General features: G+C 40.5%; 1 protein-coding gene across 6 annotated transcripts; it reads right to left on the reverse strand.

The window, feature by feature from the left end:
• Positions 1 to 4,959: 4,959 nt before the first annotated feature.
• On the reverse strand, positions 4,960 to 21,209 carry LOC308181911 (scaffold attachment factor B1-like). Of its 6 annotated transcripts, none has more exons than XM_080565719.1 (21): positions 20,852 to 21,209; positions 19,838 to 19,925; positions 18,754 to 18,818; positions 18,387 to 18,665; positions 17,208 to 17,270; positions 16,517 to 16,544; positions 15,090 to 15,588; positions 14,623 to 14,672; positions 13,818 to 13,918; positions 13,047 to 13,196; positions 12,847 to 12,947; positions 11,800 to 11,939; positions 10,963 to 11,051; positions 10,300 to 10,436; positions 9,380 to 9,673; positions 8,408 to 8,545; positions 7,587 to 7,626; positions 6,663 to 6,784; positions 5,831 to 5,943; positions 5,571 to 5,637; positions 4,960 to 5,354 (listed from the first exon to the last, which is right to left on the reverse strand). In XM_080565719.1, the coding sequence occupies exons 1-21, from the start codon at positions 21,038 to 21,040 to the stop codon at positions 5,228 to 5,230; spliced, it is 2,880 nt and encodes a 959-aa protein (XP_080421845.1). In that variant the 5' UTR covers positions 21,041 to 21,209; the 3' UTR covers positions 4,960 to 5,227. The 6 variants fall into 6 exon arrangements, 5 of the variants coding, with proteins under 5 accessions (XP_080421845.1, XP_080421847.1, XP_080421846.1 ...); XM_080565721.1 differs by having other exon boundaries at positions 18,459 to 18,665; positions 18,754 to 18,827; XM_080565720.1 differs by having other exon boundaries at positions 18,444 to 18,665; positions 18,754 to 18,827.
• Between the last annotated feature and the right edge of the window lie 121 nt (positions 21,210 to 21,330).

Raw genomic sequence — 21,330 nt, forward strand, 5'->3', positions numbered from 1 at the left:
TGATAATGGAGGGAGATCCTGCCCTTTGTGTGTTTATGTTGACTTATGAGCATTTATTGTTGTTTGCATTGTGGTATTACTAGACCTTAGGACATACTCAGGCTTAAGAACATAGCAAAAGGTAGTCTTTACTGCAAGACATAATTCAATGTAGCAGAGATGGGGTGTGTTCTTCTGGAGAACGCTACGTGTTTTTTATGCTGCTGTCTCAAGTGAATGAGCTGTTTTACAATACTGTAGCTTGTGAAGTTCCATAGTAGTTAGTGTTTCATGTAAATACTAACCTGCAGTAAAAGGAAGAAAATCCATTTTGCACTGCAGTTTGATTATTTCATTCTTTCTACTGCGTGGACCCCATTACAAGACCCTTGTCAGGCAGGACAAATTTCCAGTGTGCAATAACTTTCTGTCAGGGAAGACTACAAATATCCTACTCCTTGAAAGGTTCTTGTGCAAATTCTGTGTAGAATAAAAAAAACAGTTGAAAGATTAGTATCTAAGTAGCTTTTTAGTTGATTTGCTTCCAATGTAAAGAGTGACGACCAAGGCGACCATTCTGCAAGAGCAACAAAATTTTGTATTGTTCCTCTTGGTGCGTGAAATGTGTGCAAAATTGTATGAAAAGTGCAAGTTGACTAGTAAAAGAAAGCTTGCAGTAATTGTAGTGAAATCAAAAAAGGAACTAAGGAAGAGCATTGAAAAGAATACAGTTAATTGTATGTAATTACTTGACATATATTTCAATCAGAGGAAGAAAGAGAAAGGAGCATGCTAAAAGGTGTTGGTATGGCAGTTATGCTAAGATGAGTTTCCCAAATGACTGAACTTGGTGTGAGTTTTGAATTAAAATAATAATAATAATAATGTCAGTTGTTTCTAGCATGCTTTTGAAAATGGTTATAACTTTTCTTCACTGTGATTAGTCAAAATGCTCTACCCTGTCCTTCACATACATTTGCATGTTTGACAAAGTTTACTTTCTTTTCTGGTAATACTCTGCAAGCCAATTATGTAGAATACAAGTTCAACAGAACTTGAAACATCATTACACAACTAAAAAGCTTTGAGCCATACAATGCTGCAGCTGTTTAAACATGCAAGTGCTCTAAAACTGAGCTGCTCACATCAATGAGTTTTTGACATACCAAGTTTGGTATCTTTGAATGAATTAGAGTCTGTTTTAAAGTAAGGATATGCGTATTGCAGAGGAAAGTGGAAGCAGTCTGTGAGCAGGGTTCCTGGTGTGAATTCAAATGCTTGTCTCTGTACAAGTAATCACAGTTGACTGTGCTAAATCATTAATAAATCGAAGGTCACATCCTATCCATCACTTTAATCTGTTTCCCATGGGAAGTAAAGTTTAGAGATAGAGAATAACTTATTCTATTTTATAATCACTTTTTATACTGGAGAAGTTCATGCAAATGTTTTCCTTTTTGGGCTTAAGGTTAATGCAGGAAGATCATGTCAGTGGTGACAAGCAAATGAGTGCACTGGTACGACTGGGGTGCGATAGGGGATTGGGATGTTCTGAGAGGTTGAGTGATTTTTCTTTTTCTCCTGGCATCATCTGCTAAGCACATCATATGTTTTTAAGGCGGTCAAGAAAATGAAAATGCACAGTATTAATACCTAGAGATGGTGAAATCTGAATATAGATGACTTCTCTAAGTATGCATCTTGGTGTGCGCACCATCAGGAGATGTCACTGAGGACCATAGATGGCTATTTTGACTGGAACACTTGTAATTTACAATGCTCTTTTGTGCCTCTGTACTGCTTTTAATCCAGAAAAAAAAGTCTTGGACTTGTACTAAAGTTACATTCTGAAGGATATATTTACATTCTGTTCTGAGGCTTTATCAAACCTGACTCTGGACAGCACTGTAGCGGCAGCAATGTAGAGTTCAAAATACTGGTGAACTTTTTAGCTGCCTTATGCTGAGCTACCACTGTTGCAGATTCACAGAATGGTTTGGGTTGGAAGGGACCTAAAAAGATAATGTAATTCCAACCCCCCTGCCACGGGCAGGAGCACCTTCCACCAGACCAGGATCCTCAAAGCCTCATCCAGCCTGGCCTTAAACACTTTGAGTGATGGGGCATCCACAGCTTCTGGGAAACCTGTTTCAGTGCCTCAGTGCCCTCTGAGTAAAGAACTTCTTCCTGATACGTAATCTAAACATCCTCTCTTTTGGTTTAAAGCTATTCCCCCTTGTCCTATCACTACTCCCCCTGGGGAGTTCCTCCCCACCTTTCATGTAGGCCCCTGTTAGGTACTGAGAGGCTGCTATAAGGTCTCCCCACAGCTTTCTCTTCTCCAGGCTGAACAACCTCAACTCCCTAATCCTGTCCTTGTAGGAGAGGGGCTCCAGCCCCTTGGTCAACTTTTTGGCCCTTCTCTGGACTCGTTCTAATAGGCCCATGTCCTTCTTGTGCTGGGGGCCGCAGAGCTGAATGCAGTGCTCCAGGTGGGGTCTCAAAAGCACGAAGACCTTGAAATCATTTTCTCCAAGCAGTAAGCAGTTTAGGTTTGCTCACACAGCAACAGCAGTGCTGTTCACCACAACCGAAATATATTCTCAATCCTGGGTGCTTGTAAGAGGCATGAGCGCCTTATGCCAAATTCTAGCCAAAATTCTAAACCAAGTGCAGGTGTGAGATTGTGATGCCTGTCCTGGCTTGTGCAGGTAGAAAGGTTAGATGATTAGGTCTAATTCTGTTGTGGCCTACACGGCCCCCGCTTTTCCCCACATCTTTTAGACATGTGTGTTCCCAAAAAGGTCCACTGTGAGGAGTTGTTTTCTGTCAATGGACAAATTATGGCTCAGAGTAAAAACTGTTGTTGACTCACTGGGAGTATATGCGTTTTCCTCTTTCTGCAGCAAAAGAACTTATTGAGCTTTCTAGAGTTGAAGAGTTTCTTTCTCTTACTTAAGAGAATCCTTACAGCCCTAACCCTAAAAATGCTTACAAGCCCTAGCCCTAGAAACCTCACCCCTTGTTGCACAGCCCTACCGCCAGAAACACAACCGCCCCCCGTTGCACACCCATACCCCCAGAAACATACACACACACCCTTGTTGCACACCCCTACCCCTAGAAACATCCCCGCCTTGTTGGGCACCCCTACCCCCAGAAACACACACACACACCCTTGTTGCACACCCCTACGTCCAGAAGCACACACACACCCTTGTTGTGAAACCCTACCCCCAGAAACAACCCCCCCTTGTTGCGTACCCCTACCCTCAGAACCACACACACAATCCCCCTGTTGCGCAGCCCTACCCCCAAAAACGACCCCCCGGCTTGTTGCGCAGTAACACTGCCATGTACTAGGGCCACGCACCCCAAGAGCAGCGCAAGTGAGAAAACCAACTTTGTTAACTTGTGCACAGGACTCCCGGGTGGAGGCTGCAGCAGGGCTCCTGCCAGTACCTTCTCCCCTTCCCCTGGGGGGCTGCAGGGCACAGACGTCGAGCAGCATTCCTCTCCTCCTGCAGTGCTGTGCAAACCTTGTCTTGGCTGTGACACCTCTGCTCAGCAACAACCCTCCCCCCAGGGGTCAGGTAGCTGCTTTTGCCCTGGTAAAGCGGAAAAAAAGAAGGCTACCATTGCATACATACCTATGCATGCTTCACAGTACATAAGATTTTAAATTAATAGAGATTGATTCTAGCACTTCATCTTAACACTAACACTCGATCCTGACTTCTCCCCTAGCATACAGGCAAACACATCCAGCGACCGTCCCCAGCACAGGGACTTGGATACGCAAGTAGTGAGAAGCATCTTTTGCCCTCAGGCTAATCTCTAATTTTTTAGAAAGATACATTCAACTTAGAAGTTTTGGGGCTGACCAAGGAGGTCTTGGCCATGCAGACAGGTTCCCAAAGAACGGGCCTTTGGTGACCTGTTATAGCACCTTCAAAGCCATCCAGTGCAGCTTGCAAACAGGTTACATTCTCCCTTTGCTGGACAGAAGGGAAGCAACAGGGAGACCTAAGGCTGCAGAAAACAGCGAGGCATACTTCTTACCTTCCTTTGGCAATAGCCCTTCGCTAGTATTTAGTGATTTCGGCAGATTCCTCTTGCAGATAATACCAAGCATCTCTGTGCACAACCTCTGTGCTAACCCTTAGAAGCCAGGCTAGAAACCAACTGTAGGCTGCGACCTTCAGCACCCACCCACAGCACAAGCTGCTGTTCTTCAGCATGCACACACTCCCCGACATTCTTCCATTGCTTGTTCCACTCCTCTTCCCAGGTACACCACACCTGCACCTAAGAAGCTTCCTTCTCGAGGTTGCTAGACCCAGCAGCAGGGAGAGAGGCCCCTGAAGAACAGCATCAAGGCTCCCATCGCCTGGCTTCCACATCTGCAAGGGAACAAAGACATGCCACAGCTGGCATGGTCAGTAGAGAGGTGGAGTTGCCTTCTGCACTCTGGCAAGCCTCAACTGTCAGGGTAACCATCGGTAGCGCCTTTTCCTTAAATAAAGAGAAAGCAGACGTATGGTAAAAAGCCTCCCTGACAAGTATCAACTCTGTGCTTCAGAAAGAGGGAGAGGAAAACCTCCTAGAGAAAGTACAGCAGTCAAGTGCAGTTTAAAATGGGCAGAAGGGTATGCTTTTCCTCTGCTTCATTCAGTCTGAGCTAAACTGTTTGGGATGAAGTTTTCCAGCAGGGAAAGGTCGTGGTAAGCTTGAGGCAGAAATGGACTGTGAAAACCAATCGATACGAGTTTGGCAACTGAAGATGCTCTGTAATGAGAACTAGGGAACCTTGAAACTCCCCGCACTCTGGGAGCAGCGTTCTCCCTCCATGTCCCCCCTGCTGCCTCTCCCGACCTACAGACAACACTCTCCCCCCACTGCTGCTCGCCATTTCCCCAGAAGCACCTGACTGCACAGCACCTCGTCCTGTGCGCCAAGGAAGACTACAGGAAGATGGAATTGTTAGCCATAATCTGGTTTTATTATTTTTGAAAAATGGAATGTTTCACTAAAAGAAACTTTAACTAACACTTGTCCAAGAACACATTCACAACAACAAAATAAACAGCTGATATATTTGGCTACAATATGGCAGCAATCTTGCTTTCGTAAGCACAAATTCAAGGTGACCCTGCTTAATAGAATTCACCACCATTGTCATCTTGTATTAAAAAAATATATATATTTATATATTTATATATATAAATATATATTATTTATAGCGCTTTCAGTAGCGGCGGGTAAAACGGGTTTCAGTCAGTCTGTTTGTTCTCTCCTGGCCTGCAAAACCTCCTTGTATTCCACCACTCTGCATTATCTGGCTCTGGTTTCCACCTTGTGTGAAGCCTCCACGCCTAAAACAAGACCAGGCAAATTCAAAATTGGACACAACTAAATACTACTACAAATCTGAGAAAAGGCATTTGCTTATTTTTTTTTTCTACTTGCAAATCCATACTTGGGTAGAATCTGAAAGCATTATTTTATACTATTGACACAGGATTTTAGTGTCTTATTCAGATGTCAGCTATTGTGAAACATTCATAAGCAGTCCAAACACAGCTTCTTACCCTGGTATCCCTCCTCGATTCATCACATGGCCTGGTCCTGACTGACCAGGCATGCTTCTATCACCACCTAATGAAAAAAAAAAAGGGGGGGGGGAGGTATTCATGTTTTCCTATTAAAAAAGCAACATTTTGTTTCCAGAATTGTATTTGCTTTCTTGCCAATGTTGTTAAAGCTCTGTAGGAATTTTAACTACCACTAGAAGTTCAGCAGCAGTAATTCATAGAAAAACCACAATCACACTGGTAAGCAGCAAGTGTACCTTGCCATCTCTCATGATCCCGTCCCATCATTCCTCCATCCACATTTCCCTGCCATGAACGATCTTGATGCCCCTCTAACTTTCGACCATGATCTCCCCAGTCACGTCCATCTCTTAAAAAAATAAAAGAAAGTCTTCTAGGTGTGTCCCTTATCAATTTAACAGCATAGGGTAAGGCCAAACACCATACCCCATAAAAGAGTGTATTAAGGCATTAGTCAAGCTGTATCTGTATCCACCCAGTCATTGCAGTAAGAACTGTTCAAAGTCAAACAATGAGAAACTTGCTGAACAACATCCTCCACACAAAGCCCATTTTTTTCCAATCTACAGACATATTTAGCATCACAATATACTAAAGCACTTACACAGGGAGCAATTAATCAGCCACCATTCCTCTATCTGGTGTATTTATGTAGAACTGAACGTTATGCATCTGAAATACACCTAGCTTGACAACTCACTGATTTGAAGACCACTAAGAACAGTCTCAGTCCCCCACTACTGCAGGAAAGAAAATCAATTTCCTTAAAACCTGTTAGTCACAAATGCAACTTTTGTGGGCACTATTGGACCATCTAGCATAGGACTCAATCTTATCTGTAGAAAAGGAAATTTACAAGAGAACCAGTTTCCAGCTGAGCTACCTGGGCAGTACCTCTTCACTCACTAAATTCCTTGCTTATTCAGATGAGAATAGATGTTTGAAGAAACTACCTGGAGAAAGTATTCACACTTGGGAAACTGCTTCCACTGTCACCCCCTTCAAAGGTTTACCGAGCATTAGAATTATGATTCAATAAATTGCTTCCCTTATTTCTTACACACTAACCGGGTTTGTGGAGGTATCCCTCTCCCTTCATTCATTCTTCTGTCAGACCCATAGCCACCCCAACTATCCCGGGAGTCCCGGGAATGACGGTCTGGCCCTCCATGGCGTTCATCTGGGTAATGCTGGAAAGCAAATGGTAGAGTTCTGCTAAGAATTGATGCAGGTTTCTTTTATGATATCAAAATTTCAGCTTCTCAGAGGTTGCAGTTTCATTATGTGCCAGAAAATAAAACAGCTGTCTCATGCTTCACTGTTTCCATAGTTGCTACTGTGTACAGTTCACTTGAGGCACTAATTTTGTTTCACGGTACGTATTCTACTCCAGTTATTGGTAGGTGGAAGCTTTGTATATGGTTGTGCCGGTGCTTTTTTTTTTTTTTAAGGCTTAAATTCTGGCTACAGATTTTTTTTCCTTTACTAGAATGCCTCCCTCGTTTCTGAAGAGAGGAAGGAAGGGAAGTTTTAGTATACCTTTGTGATACCAGTTTTCACACTTGTCCTTTTACAGTCTTGTCGCATCATGGCACCACTTATTTTCTACATACCGTTTAGATACACATCAGAGAAGGGAATCCTTGCCAACTATGGATACATTACTACAGCATTTACCTCTTTACATATTGCAGTCACCTACGATTGTTAAACAAAACTTCTATCACCACATATCATATTCTGGTCTGAAGAAACACCATACTGCAGCTCTAATCACTCTGAGGATTTTTTCCTCAATTATGGCTAAATGCCCTAGTGAGCAAGTAACTTATGTTAGCACGTTACTAGACTAAGTCAGTTAGTGACTGAACACATACTGTTTAATTCTAGTGGTAATTCCATTTAAGAAATGGGTATCATGCACATTGTGCTGCTTCTGCTTTGGGACTGGTTTGTTTTTTAAACTGAAGTGATTGTTCGGGTATGACCCACCTGCCCATCTCGATCCGGTATCCCTCGCGAACCTTCTCTTCTTGAAGAAAGTAAGAGAAGAAGTTTCAGTCAAATCAACATAGCAATCATAGTTCTGGTGTTTTTATGAAGTAGCATGTGGAAATTTATCTTTGTTAGGCTTTAAAACTGAGAACACCAATACTTGTTTGGCTGTAAGATATTTAAATGATTTTTTGTTTCAACAACCTAGCATACAAAGACATCAAAGTAACACTTACAGTAATATTAGTAAGCAAGGTGTCACTGAGACACGGTCAGGAACCTAAGGGAAGAACACTGTGCCAGGCCTTGAACCAAGGAATAATATAGAGTGAACCAACCAGCATCAGAAATGAGTTACAAGCAAAAGCAAAGTAGAACAGTTCTTGCCAAAGCTCCTTTGAGAATAAACCAGAAGTGTCAACAGCACTATGCAGAAAGCATTTTTGTAGACTGTAGAAGTAAAGTCAGTGTAAGCTAGGCTGTGAAGATGAAAGTAGGGAAAGTTTTAAAGCAAAGGAAACTGCTAAATCTTTGGCTAATGAATGGGGATTCACAAATCAGATTTCCATCCATCTTGAGAGAAGTTACAGGATCTCCCTCAGCACCACCACAGACAACAGAAATTAGCTTATAGTATTTAAGCAACCTTTTTTAATATATATTAAGTGAGGGAGACAGAATTGCAAGCATGTATAAACTTAGACACAAGAAATGCAAAAGGGTCATTTGTTTTTAGCACTGTTCAAGCCATTAGTAAGCCAGGAAAAGACACCTAATTTCCATAAAGGCATAGAAAGAAGAGCCTCCTCCTTACTGACCTGTCCAAAGAATGATCTTGGTATCGGCCACGATCCCTGTGGTCAAAGTCATGGAAGCGGTCCTGACGACCAAATTCAGAGTGGTACCTATCATCCATTGCCATTCGCTTTGTCTCTGGCCAGTAAGGATCATCTCGCCTGAAAGAAAAGACACAACAGAAGTCTCAAAGCAGTCTTCCTTTCTTGCTCTCTTGAACAAGATCTTGAGATCAAACCTCATTCAGTCCAATTATTCAAAAAGTTATTTTTGATTTATAATTAAAAACTCTGAAGTGTTAAACTGACATCACATTTCAGTTTCAGAAAGGAAGCTAGTTGCATGAACACCATACAAAAAGTGTAACCTCAGCACAGCTGGACGTGAGAGGAGTCTAGTAAGTACCTGTTCCTGCTGGCATCCCTGTTTTAGAGTTTAGAAACACAGAATAACCCAAGTTGGAAAAGACCTTCAAAATCATCAAGTCCAACCGTCTACCTGAACTACCAAGTCCCATCACTAAGCCATGTCCCTTAGTGCTATGTCCACATGCCTCTTAAAATACCTCCAGGGATGGGGACTCCACCACTTACTTCCCTGGCAACCTGTTCCAATGCTTGACCACCCGCTCCATTAAGAAATTTTTCCTAATGTGTCATCTAATTCTCCCTTGGCACAACCTAAGACTGTTCCATCACATTCTATACCCATTTAAGTGAAGGATTTCTATTCTCAGTCACTCGTCTTTGAAAAATAGTTCCCAATTCTTTCAAATCTTCTATAATAAAGTTGTGCTTACAGGTACTTAAGTACAACATTTACTTTTTCTAAAGATCAATATTGAACTGTTAACAGCAACAAAGTAGAAAGCTTTCAGTTGTGAACCCCAATGACAGTTACAGCAAGAGTATTTTCAAATTAGAGTATTCTAAAGCCTAAGTATCTGTACATGGATGTGGCCAAAGACTTCAGTATCTCATCCCAGTTATTATTACCTGCCATCAGGATCATATGGCCTTCTCATTGCAGATCGCCGTTCTTGTTCATAGCGTAGCTGTTCCTGCTGACGTCGCAGCTCTTCTCTCTCTCGCTGGATTCGTTCCTGTTCTCTCCTTCTTTCCTGCTCTATGTGCATTCTTTCTCTCTCCAATCTCTCCCTCTCCAAGCGTTCTCTGTCAAGACGCTGTCTTTGAAATTCAAGTCGTTCCCGCTCTCTCTGGAGCCTCTGTCTTTCATCCCGTTCATGAATGGCTTGAAGCCGTTGTTCTCGTTCTCGCCTCTCTCTCTCTCTAATTAAAAGAGCAGATATTTTGTTTTCAATTATCTTGAGTCTAGGCTTTATTGCTTGTTTTGGGTGTTTGTATTTGTTTGCCTTTTTAGAAAGTTATATTCTTCCCACTAGCTGCTTAAACACAAATGGTGTATATTCAACTAAATCACAGCCACCTAAACAAAAAATTAGTCCATATAGGTTAAAAAAAGTAGTAAGGATAAGGATTCTGCATAAATAACACAGCAGCTACTCTAAGTTAGACTGAAAAAGCTTTCATAGAGCACAGCATGTCCTAATGCAGAACTGAGGAAGTATTTAGGAAGTAGTTACAAACTTTCAGGGAAAACACATGTATATGAAAATTCAATTCTGACTGAGTAGAATAACAGACCTGAAAGTACCTACAAAAGTTGTTATTCAGGAGAGTCTCCTTAGAAGCACAGGCTTAGAGACAACTGGTTTCAGTAATAAAAATCTTCATAATTTGGCATTGCATTTGTTCTAGCAATAGTTTACTATCAAATTCATCTGATATACAAATGTGGAAGGTCCAGCACACAACTATGTTGAAGCCTGTTCAAAAAACACGGGTAAGAGAGGTATGAGTAAATGCCATTCAAAGTTTAGAAGTGAAAAACTCACCGTCGCCTCTCCGTTTCCCTGATTTCTCTCTCTCTCTGTCTCTGACGTTCACGTTCTCGCTGTTCTTTGATTTTATCAAATGATAAAATATCTTGTTTCTCTTTGCTCTCAGATTTACGATCCTGGCTTTTCGTACTCTGAGTTAAATCAAAACAATACGTTAGCTTTTAGACCACTTGTAGCTAGATTTCCTAGGCAAAACGCCCACCTTATGCCAACTTGAACAAAACAGGCTCTCACAGCTTCCCAAAGGCAAATAATATTGAAATTCCACAGAAAAGTCAGGGAGAAGCACCCAGAATCTGGCTAGAACTTCTAAAGAGTTTAAATATATATAAATATTAGAGGCACAAGATCTGACTTGCACTGGTGAGAAATGATATACCACTTTAAAGGTCACTGGTCACCATACTGGTTGAAATATATTATCTTAACTTCGCTTACAAAGTACATTTCTACTACCTCAACTACAGCAGCAGCAACTGACTATAATATGGCGAGATATAAGCATTTATTTTCACATCATCATCTTAACGTTTTGTAAAATGCAATAAAAGGATAGCTGTTCCCAATACACAAGGCAAAAAAAACCTTCAATTATTTGCATATAAAGTTGGTTTATACCTATTATTATAAAAATACTTCTCTGAAAGCTGTACTTACCCTCTCTTTCGATGCAGAAGTTTTCACACTGATAACTGGCTCTCCTTTGGATTTATCCATTACTACAGTCCTTTCAGTTCCTCGACTTGCTAGAAAACAAAAATATGCCCAAGGAATAAATAATACCCAAGACATTCAAAAATTCTTGCAATAGTTTAGACCATTATGATATGAAGTAGTAAAGAGTTATTTTACTGAGGTTCTTGAATGTCCTATGGAAGAATGTATTTATGATTTAAGTAGCTTACCGACATTTTGCTAAGTTGGGGGTGTGGGCAGTAAACTTATAAGTAGCACTTTCTACCTGGGATGGCAGTTAGAAAAAAAACAAATTTAAGTTTGTTCTTAGGTCTGCAAAATACATACTTTTGCCACATTTGAAAAGAAAAAACAAACAAACAAAAAACAAAACAAAACAAAAAAAACACTGCATCAGCTCTAAACCCAGTGACGGTTCCATAAAATTCACAGATTACCATATGCATCCTTTAAGGCCCACTAACAAAAACTGTGTTGCTAAGCTACTAGCATTCAAAGTTGGAATAAATAAAAAAAAGTTCTAAGGTATTTTGTGGTATGGCTTTTTTTGTCAATCAGGAAAACAAAGTATTGCAAAGTACAGTTCAGTCTTTTTACTAAATTATGAATCATGCAAAAGTTGGACGTTTTCTGACCAGCCACAGTTCTTAATGTTTTAATGCTTGTTAGCCAATCAAGGAAACTTTTTTGGATGTGAAATACAGTATTAGCAACTATGATGAAGCTTTTATCAACTTATTTTCTTTAAAAATAAAACAAGTATCTTTGAATGTATTTCTGAAGGACCACTAGAATTACCTGATTTGCCTGCCCTAGATCGATCAGAGGGTCCAGCTTTCTGATCATCTTTCTCTTTTCCTTCATCTTTTCCGTCTTTTTCTGATTTCTTAGCATCATCTTTTTTGTCAGTCTTCTCCTCCTTTTTAATACCAACAGACCTATAGACAAACTTTGCTTTAATATAAATTCTAACAAGAAGTGCTACATAACCATTCTTACTGATCAAGTCAATCACGTAAAAAGAAAAAAAAAAGAAAACACTCAAAAACACAGTCCAGTGTCTTCCATGCTGCTGAGCATTTGCAGTATGTCAATGCATACTTGTACATGTGTTTAAGACTAGCAAACAATACTACACTAAAGCTGTCTAAAAGGAAGAAACTACAGATGATCTCTCTGAGTATTCGGCATTTGAGTGCCAGAAATAAAAGCCTTCTGTTCTGCCTATAAGTAACATTCACACACAGAACAGGGAGAAGAGGGCCCACCCAGGTATAGGTTTGATCCCCACTAGAAAAGAAGTTTTTATGAACAGACACCTTTAGCACCTGATGCAAAGCAGACCAGTCTGCCAAAGCATCTCTTTTACCAAGTCTTTTATAATTTTATGAGAGAACAAAGTGTAGTAAAGCAAAATGCCTCTTTCAAAAAAGCCAGAGCACTTGAAAAACAAATATTGAAACACAGCTTACTAGCCATGCAAACAGTCCATCAAAAAGACAAATTACTAGAAAGATTTGTCAGTTAAAAGAACAGGCCAAGTCAGAATCAGATTACGGGACTAACAGTTCTGACAAAAAATACCAGTTAACGTAAAAATGAACTATCTCCTCATGTAACTGACAAGTTTTGTTGATAAAACCTGAAAAGCTTTGTATTTCTGAACAGAGAGCCAATCAAGGTGTGCTTATTGCTACAGAACAGCAATTTCAAATTTCCTAGTATTATTACTATTTCAGATGCAGCATGAAGCAAATCAAGACTTATTACAATTACTGTTCCCTTCTGTCACATGGCTGCGTTTCAAACGAGTTTTAAACAGGAAAATATAAAAAAACACTTTACTTCTCAGATTTGCAATCTGCTGAATGGTGCCTGTCTTTTTCCTTCCTTGCTTCGCCTTCCTTTTTGTCTGCAGGCTTTTTCCCAGCTGGTTCATTTTTCGCCTAGAATTTCAGCCAGAAATATTTTTAATAATAGAAGACAGGCACTAAACTTATGCACTTTTATTTTCATTATACTATCACGCAATAGCTACCATTTACCTTTTCCACAGAAATCATTTTTCCATGCAGCTCTGTTCTGTGGAGATGACTAATACACTTGGTGGCTTCTTCAGATGTTGACATTGTAACAAAGCCATAACAACGAGCACCAGGACTGCGAGCATTTGTCACTACTTTTGCACCAACCACCTACAGGGGGAAAAAAAATATATATATATACACATCTGTTCTGCATTTGCAGATCCATCACAAAATGAATTTTAACTTATCATTTGAGCAGCTCCATGTATTGGTAATAGTATAGTACCTATCCACTTTTAACAGGGAGGAAACATTCTTGGCACACAATATTCCATTAGTGTTTTAAGACAACAACATTGTTAAGCTCATTTCACATTTTAATCTGACCCGTATACTGTCCGTGACCCGTATCGTGTCCATGATGTTCTAGAAGTGCTTCACTAAGGAACATTTGACAGAAATATCAGAATCACAGAATTGTCTAGGCAGGGACACTTCCCACTAGACCAGGATTCTCAAAGCACCATCCAACTTGGCCTTGAACAATTCCAGGGATGGGGCATCCACAACTTCTCTGGGCAGCCTGTTCCAGTGCTTCACCACCCTCATCACGAAGAATTTCTTCTTTATATTTATTCTAAATGTAATGCTACCAGTGTTACACCTAAGTCAACAGCAACATGAACAGAGCTAAAAAGGTTAAATTTAAGATTATTGCACATAAGCTCTGAAAAACTATAAACCAAACACTGATTAAACAATTTGTTAGCTTGCATATCTGCTACATACCTTTCCATACTTGCTGAAAAGATTCTTCAAGTCCGTAGCTCTAGTAGATGAAGAAAGTCCACTAACCCACAAATTTCTGCCAGAACCACTACCTGCACGACCTAATTTACAAAAGAAAAAAAAGCCAAACATTGAAAAAGAAAAAATACATTTACACAGGAATGCAACAGTGAAAAAGCAAGTGCTCTACAAACTCCACTTTTTCTCTTCATGAACCACTTTAAGCACGATTTTAACTCTACCTCTTCTAAACAATCTTAAAATCACCTAACACACTGCAGCCTTCAAAAACTAACTCTTGACCTCCACACCTGACATGCATTTCAACAGTCTTAATGAGTTTTCATCTACACATTTCCCCCTACATTTCAATCACTTTGATGAGAACTACGAAGTATTAAACATTAATTCACAACAGAACTTTTTCTACTTTGTCAATTAGGAACTGAAATTCACAGTTCACCAGAAACACCATACAGAGTATAGAGATTACACATCTTTGACATTTTCTGACAAATACCATTCTTGTCAGTACCTACCACCACTTCAGAAACCTAGTGGGAGACTCCAGTACAAAAACTACAGTGAAGATACGTGCACACTTACACACTAAAACGAAACCAAAGATCACAAGAAAAGCAAGTCAAAGTATTTAAAATTAATAACTACAATTGCTCCATTCACTCCTTCATACATCCACTTACGAAAACTGACTTCAAAGAAATGATTAAATTTGACCAAGAAAAATTTTTCAGTCACACGTACTTTTTTTTTTTTTTAAACAAAAAAAAAATACAAAACATACCTTTCTCATCTCTTGAGATTATCTTTGTATCTCTGTCCTCCTCAACAGGGCTAAAGACAAAACATCCCGTTATCCAAACAAGCAAGAGCATAAATGAAATTCTACATTGCACGCTAGAATTTGATACCTACCAGTGAATTATTTCTGAAATAAAAGATACCATTCAAATTTTTTGAAAAACAAGAGAAAATATGGGACTCGTATACTTGAACGGACAATTAATTCTGTTTTGCAGATGACTGAAATTAAAATAATTTAAGAAAACAACCTTTGAAGGTTGAGGAAGGAAAGAAATCAAACCCTCTGCGTTTAAAAAAGTCTGCACAAGGAGAAATAAAACAGATTCTTTAGGAATAGGCTACAATTTCATGAGTCTTGGTGGCCAATTGAAGGAAACAGCTTATTCGCATCACTTAACGACCAATGAAAAAAGATAGCATCTGGTCTATAACGGAGAAAAAACAAACCTCTTTTTCTGATCACCGCCCTCACTGGTTGAGGACTCTCTAGTAGCAGGGGATTCCTCAGAATTAGCTTTGTCTTCTGTTTTCTTGGCATCTTCTTTGCTATCTTTGCCTTCAGGACCTGCGCCTTTTTCCGCTGTTTCCCCACTAGAGGCTTCCAGGCCTTGGAATCGTTTGCTACTCTGATCGCTTAGGGTCTCTAATACTAAAGATTCAGAGTCCAGTTTCTCTTCCTCTATTGTCTGTTCACTTCTCTCCCCTTTTGCTACAACTAAACGCTTTGCCTCCTTCCTTGACATAGCTTGTGCCGATTTGCTGTCCAAATCTAAAGCATCTTCCTCCAACTGAGCGGCAGCAAGAACATCCTCTTCCTCTGCTAGCCTCTTGCCTGGCACCACGTTACTTGCTTCCTGTGCATGTGGCTGCTCCACTTCGGAAGTTTCTTCGTTAAGTAGTTCAGATTTACAAGTTTCCCCCAAAATGTCGAGTATTTTCTCATTTTCTACGGATTTAACAGGAATAGAATGGCACAAGATTTAATCACCAGGGAAATACAGCAATCACAAATGTGGAACTGGCATGGCTGCCACACTAACACCAAGAGAACTTCTAAGCTACACAGAGATTGGAAAACCCTAGTGTACACAGTGTTAAAAGTGCTATGCTAACTGCAGTCTGACAAACTACCTTATCAGCCCTAAAATGTTAACAGGGAAGAAAAACGTCCCCACAGATTTAACAAAAACCTTCTGGCTGATCCTTGGTATTCTTCATGAAATCGTTCAGCTCTGTTTCTTCTCTAGTTAGCTTCCAAAGTCCAGGATGCTTAACTGAACATATCAATGCACTGAGAGTTCAATTTCCAAATTTCTGTGAAATTCTTTTAGCAGACAGTCCAACACGAAAATTGGGCATCTTCTGATGGTGCATGAGTGTGTTCGCAGTCCCAGAATGCGAGTATGATCTGTAGAAAATTCCCATGACGACACTCTATTCCTTCTTCTGACATTCAGTCACCAGAATTTATGTTCTTTACCAAAGTTTTATATTACCTGCATTCCTTTATTTATTCACAGAACTGCAATATAGTGTGATATCACAAGATCTGTTTTATATTCAGAACCTTTGCATCTTTAAGGCTCATTCTTTAAATCCGTTGTAGTTGAGAGCTCTATACAACTATTTCCTCCCATTAAATACAAGTTTTCAAAAAGTAGTTCTCTACAGATCTGGTGATATGACTGGGTTTCCAATCTCTATGATCGTGCATGACCTGGATTGTCCACCATAACAAGGTACACTACGGTAATGCATTAAAAAATAAACAGGAATACAAAAAGAATTAAATGAAAAATGAAACTGTTTCAAAGCCCTGGACCCTCCCCCTCCCAACACAATACATCTATTAAAAAAAAAAAACACCACAGTACCTGGCTCCAGAGGTAATTCTTCAGTTTCCTGTGGAGAAAAGCAACAGAGAGAGAGAAATATCAGTATTCAAAAAAAAGGTCAAGATGTTATTGCTTACCCCCCTACACCTCGGAGGAAAGCATTACTATGATTTATACCATTTCTACTTTGAAATTATTGAATTTTAAATAAATTTCTCACAAGATGGTTTAACATTACTTTTTAAAGGTTTTCATGCTTTATGAAACAGTAGTATTTCATTATTTCTCAAATACAGACGCCGCAAACTGGTGGTCAGTTTCAAGCAACTACAACACTGATAACATTTGTTTGTTTTTTTTTTAAACATACAACACAGTAATACTTCTACAACCCTACTCACATTAATATGGGTATATAAATTACCAAATATAAGTGACATAGACCGTATTTTATCTTTGTGTTATCCTTCTCTAGAGTCTACTTTACAAAGTCTGCCTTCTGAAAGTGGTATTGAAAGAACCACCAGCCTCACTTGAAGCTACAAGTGTCCTTACTCAACCATGAATGAATGACCTGGAAATGAGGCCCATATTTCAGAACAGCTCAGTTTCAGCTTTATTGTCAAAACGGGATACATACTCTTTTAAAGGAAGTTAAATATAAGGTATCAAGATAGTTTATACAATGGATAACAAGACTCGAAGCTGTACGTGTACGTACACAATTTACCTTTATTACAGTTAAATCAGATGAAGCAGCATTGAAACTGTTTCCAACGTCTTCAGCCTCTACCTTGAAAAACAGAAAGCATTTCATTAGCTATAAAAGAACGGTATTCCAAACAAAATCTGACTGAGAAATCAAAGATTAGAAATTATATTTCCTCTGACAACTATCAAGCAAATCTCTCAGCATGCAAAACAACCAAAGAGGTTAAAAACCTGACTGATGACTCCCACACCTCTTACCCATCCCCACCATATGAATAAGCTTTCCCATTACCTCTGAAATATGTTGGTTGCCTCAAAATCTTTTAAGGTCTTTGATTCTGGCAGCAATGTTTCTTTTTCTCTCTTATTTACAGCAGGAACATAGAGCCAAGAAGTCTATGTGACTAGATAACCATGTTTTTTACTGAGAAAAGAAGACTGCAGGAGTTGACCTAAACTCTGGCACTTTTAACGCTGAAAAAAAAAACTTTTTCATTATTCTCCCTTGACTTGCATGAGGGAAAGGGGAAATGACTGGAGATGGAGGGTTGTTTACTTCTGCAGCTTAAAGACATAGGGGGGGAAAAAATACCCATTTTGGAATTTTATAGTCTAGACTGATGAAACAATGTGTACACACAACAAAGAACTACACTTCCCTATCAGACTGGATACAAATAACTTTTTGAGCCTTTTGTCATATGTTTCAGAAGGTAAACACTTGACTTTGAGGAAAAAGTTTATCTTCTTGCCCCTATGAGCAACTTCATAACAGCAGTGTAACAGACAAACACAGAAAGCCAATACAAAAATACTTTCAAAACCTAAGTAAGCTAAGACTGTTATCCTAACCAAGAAAAAAAGTATCCAGAATATATCTACGCTGCTGTTTAGCTGAAGTGAAATATAAATGCTGCAGCCTTATTTGTCTCACATATCCTCCTACATAAAGATATGAAAATGTGATTGCAAGTATAAGGCGATGTACTGAGTTCAAAGCATTATTAATTTGTACAGTAATACAATGCACACAAACAACATCTAAGCATTTAAAATCAAGAATGATATTTCCACATATGTAAAAGAAGAAAAAGCAATGATTATGAGAACCAGTAGAGACCCAAATCACTTCAACTACACTCTAACTAGTTATACTATTTAAAAAAAAAATGATTCCACACACATAAGAGATGCATACCATCGCTACTGGTATTTCTCTTGATTCTTCTTTAATTTCAGAAAATTGTGGGGATACCTCCAAGTTACGTACAGCATATGCTGTAGGCTGATCTGGAAGATCTTTCGTTTCTGCATCAGCATTTTCTTTACTGTCAGACAGCGAGTCAAGAATATTATCAGCACTGCAATCCTCTCCGCAATCTACAGCATTGCCATTATCTATTTCAGCTTCATCTAACACACTAATATCCATCATGTCAATATCCTGCAAGTTATCCAAACTTGCTTCGATATCCTCCTGTAAAAAGAAAAGTAGTATATATAATAGTCATTGTAACTTGAAAACAACACCATTATTGCTTCACTTCCAACACAGCTTCGCATACCTGTCCATCTCCAGAATCCTCTTCCAGGCCATTGTCTTCAACTCCCTCTTCATCTGGTCTACGTCCTAGCAACACTGATTGTTAGAATTTAAAAAGGTACAAACATGCATCTTCAAGTTGCATTTTTCCATCAGAATACGTATTCCATTCAACTTAGTTACCTACTTTTTCTTATTTTTTCACAACTGACTGACAATTGTGACATTTTCTTTGCAGTTATGATTACCCATTTTAGTTTGCAAGTAAATACAATGTTGGATGCATCAACAAAAATCTGAGTCAAAAAAAATAGTAAAATGTTTAAGCTTCATCTCAAAAATTTACATTTCATATAAACCAAAATTAAGTACCTAATTATAATCTTTCATTTTAAATAACTGTTCTGTTCAGCTCTAATATGAAAGCAAGTTTCAACATTACTTGATTACAACAGAAGCTCAAACTGTGCTAACGTAATTAAATTATAGAAAAATAGCAAACTATTTTTAGAAAAATAAGCATTATGTAAGACTATTTCTCACCATCCAGAAATTATGTCTACACACGTCCTTCCCTATGGAAAGCCTTGAAAAAAAAAAAATCAAACTTCCGATATCGATTAAAATCTGGTTTTCTGGGGGAAAAAACAAGACTGCTACTAGCTATGAAACGTAAGCACAACAAACTACAGAGGTCGTTTTGAATTTGCTAGAAACTCTGTATTTCTACCTTGGGGGAAAAAAAAAAAAAAAAAACTTACACTGTTTCTCAAAAGTAAAGGTACAGTCATGTAAAGAAATAATCACCTATTTTAAAATAAGGCGTTATGGCATTAAAGGTCAGAACCAAGGAACAGAAACTTCAGCTGTGTTCCAGCTTTTCCAGAAGACTGGATTTATCCAAATCTGGCTCAGGCAAGTACTGTTAGCTACAGCCTTGCAACTGCAAAACATTCAGTGCACAACAATACCAAAATTATACAGTGCGCTTTTCCAAAAGGCAAGGCAGACTTAAAAAGAGATTAGCAAGATTCTGGTTCACGGATAAAATCTAACAGAAAACCCAATGGGGAGGCAGGTGAAGATCTTCTCTAAATCCCCTGTACCTTTGCTGCTTCTTTTGGAAGTTTTCTTGTTGACAATTTCTGAAACTACCGGAATTTCATCAGGATTCCCCCCTTCCTCTTCAATAGCCTATTCAGGAAAAAAAAATAAAGATAGATATAAAAACAGATATAAAAAATCTATTTGTGTTTCTCTGTTGATTTTACACACTGTACACCAGCCAGCAGAAAAAAAAATGAAACAAGAATTTAACACTTTGATTTACACAGAAGGAACTTGGATATGCAATAAAAAGACACCAGCGTCAAAGCATCTAGCACACGTAAAATTGTAACGTGCTGGCATAAAGTTTCTGGAAGGCAGTCAGCAGTGTAACCTATAGCCAAAAAATAAAAATACTGTTTCAGTTTTAGTTAAAAACAGAGCAGAAGCTTGGGAAGTAAAGCAATATCCGACCAACTAGGTTGTGGTAGTCAGCGGTATGGCATTTGCAACAATGCACAGGTACACAAGCACCAGGATGTCATGACACAGTAAGAGCCTTGGATCCTGGAGACAGCATCCTGCGGAAGATGTCTATGTGCAACTTGCATCCCAAGTATTCTGATTAGGATGTGGCGCCCACGTTGCCAACTTCTTCCGAAAGTCAGAAAAATCAATACACTGCAAAAAGCCCAGTGCACAGAACTGTAAACGCAGAAGCTCAACGGAGGGCAGACAACCCACCGTTGCACGGCACTGGAAACACCTGAGCCGAGTGCCACAGCACGCACACTGCGCCGTGCAGGTCTAGGGACTGGAGTAGGGCTCGCAGTAGAGCCGGCAACGCCACTCACCCCCACGCTGCCAGCAGCGGCCAGCACCCTCAGGGACGTTCGTCCCGTGCGGAACGCTCGCGTCGGGCCCGGGGGGGCAGCCCCGAAGCACGCCCGGGGCCCGGCCGCAGCCCCGCCGCCGCTTGGCGCCATTTTCCTCAGCGGCGCCGGGAGGGCCGGGGCCGCGCAGGCGCCGGCTGCGCCTCGCCATCAGGCGGCCCGCGCGCGGCGCCCACTCACCTTCCTGAGGCGCTCGGTCAGGACGCTCTTGTTGCCGCCGCTGTCCAAGTTGCGGCGCCTGAGCTCTGCCCGCAGGTCGATCACGCGCAGCTCGCTCAGCCGCCGGGTCTCCGGCTCCGAGCTGGGGCCTCCGGGCCCACCTGGGGCCACAGGCTCGCCCTGCCCGGCCGCTGGCTGGCTCTCCGCCATGGGGCCGTCGTTTCGACTCGCACGCGTGGAGCGAGACGGGATAAAGGCGACAGCGGAAAGCCGGAGTCACAACACAAAATGGTGGCGGAGAAGGGACGCGCTGAGGAGAAGGGGAGGGAAACGCAGCTCGCACGCGCGCAGAGCCGAACGCCCCAGCCGGCAGCCTACGCGCCTGCGCGCGGAACCGCGCCCGCCTGTAACGACGGAGCGACGAGGCGCGCAGGCGCGCTGTTCCTCGCCCCGCCCTCGTCGCAGGAGCGCGCAGCCGCAGCCTGCCCCGGCGCTCGGGC

The sequence above is a fragment of the Anser brachyrhynchus genome (assembly GCF_964034855.1).
Source record: "Anser brachyrhynchus genome assembly, chromosome: 23".
NCBI lineage: Eukaryota > Metazoa > Chordata > Aves > Anseriformes > Anatidae > Anser > Anser brachyrhynchus.

What these genes read in the sequence shown, in the direction of transcription:
- LOC308181911 (XM_080565717.1), bottom strand. Translation starts at nt 21,040, where the DNA reads ATGGCGGAGAGCCAGCCAGCGGCCGGGCAGGGCGAGCCTGTGGCCCCA. An exon ending in CTTCTGCATCGAAAGAGAGG is followed by an intron (nt 10,437 to 10,962) that starts GTAAGTACAGCT and finishes GATTTAACTCAG; the next exon opens with AGTACGAAAAGCCAGGATCG. An exon ending in TACCGGATCGAGATGGGCAG is followed by an intron (nt 6,785 to 7,586) that starts GTGGGTCATACC and finishes TTTGCTTTCCAG; the next exon opens with CATTACCCAGATGAACGCCA.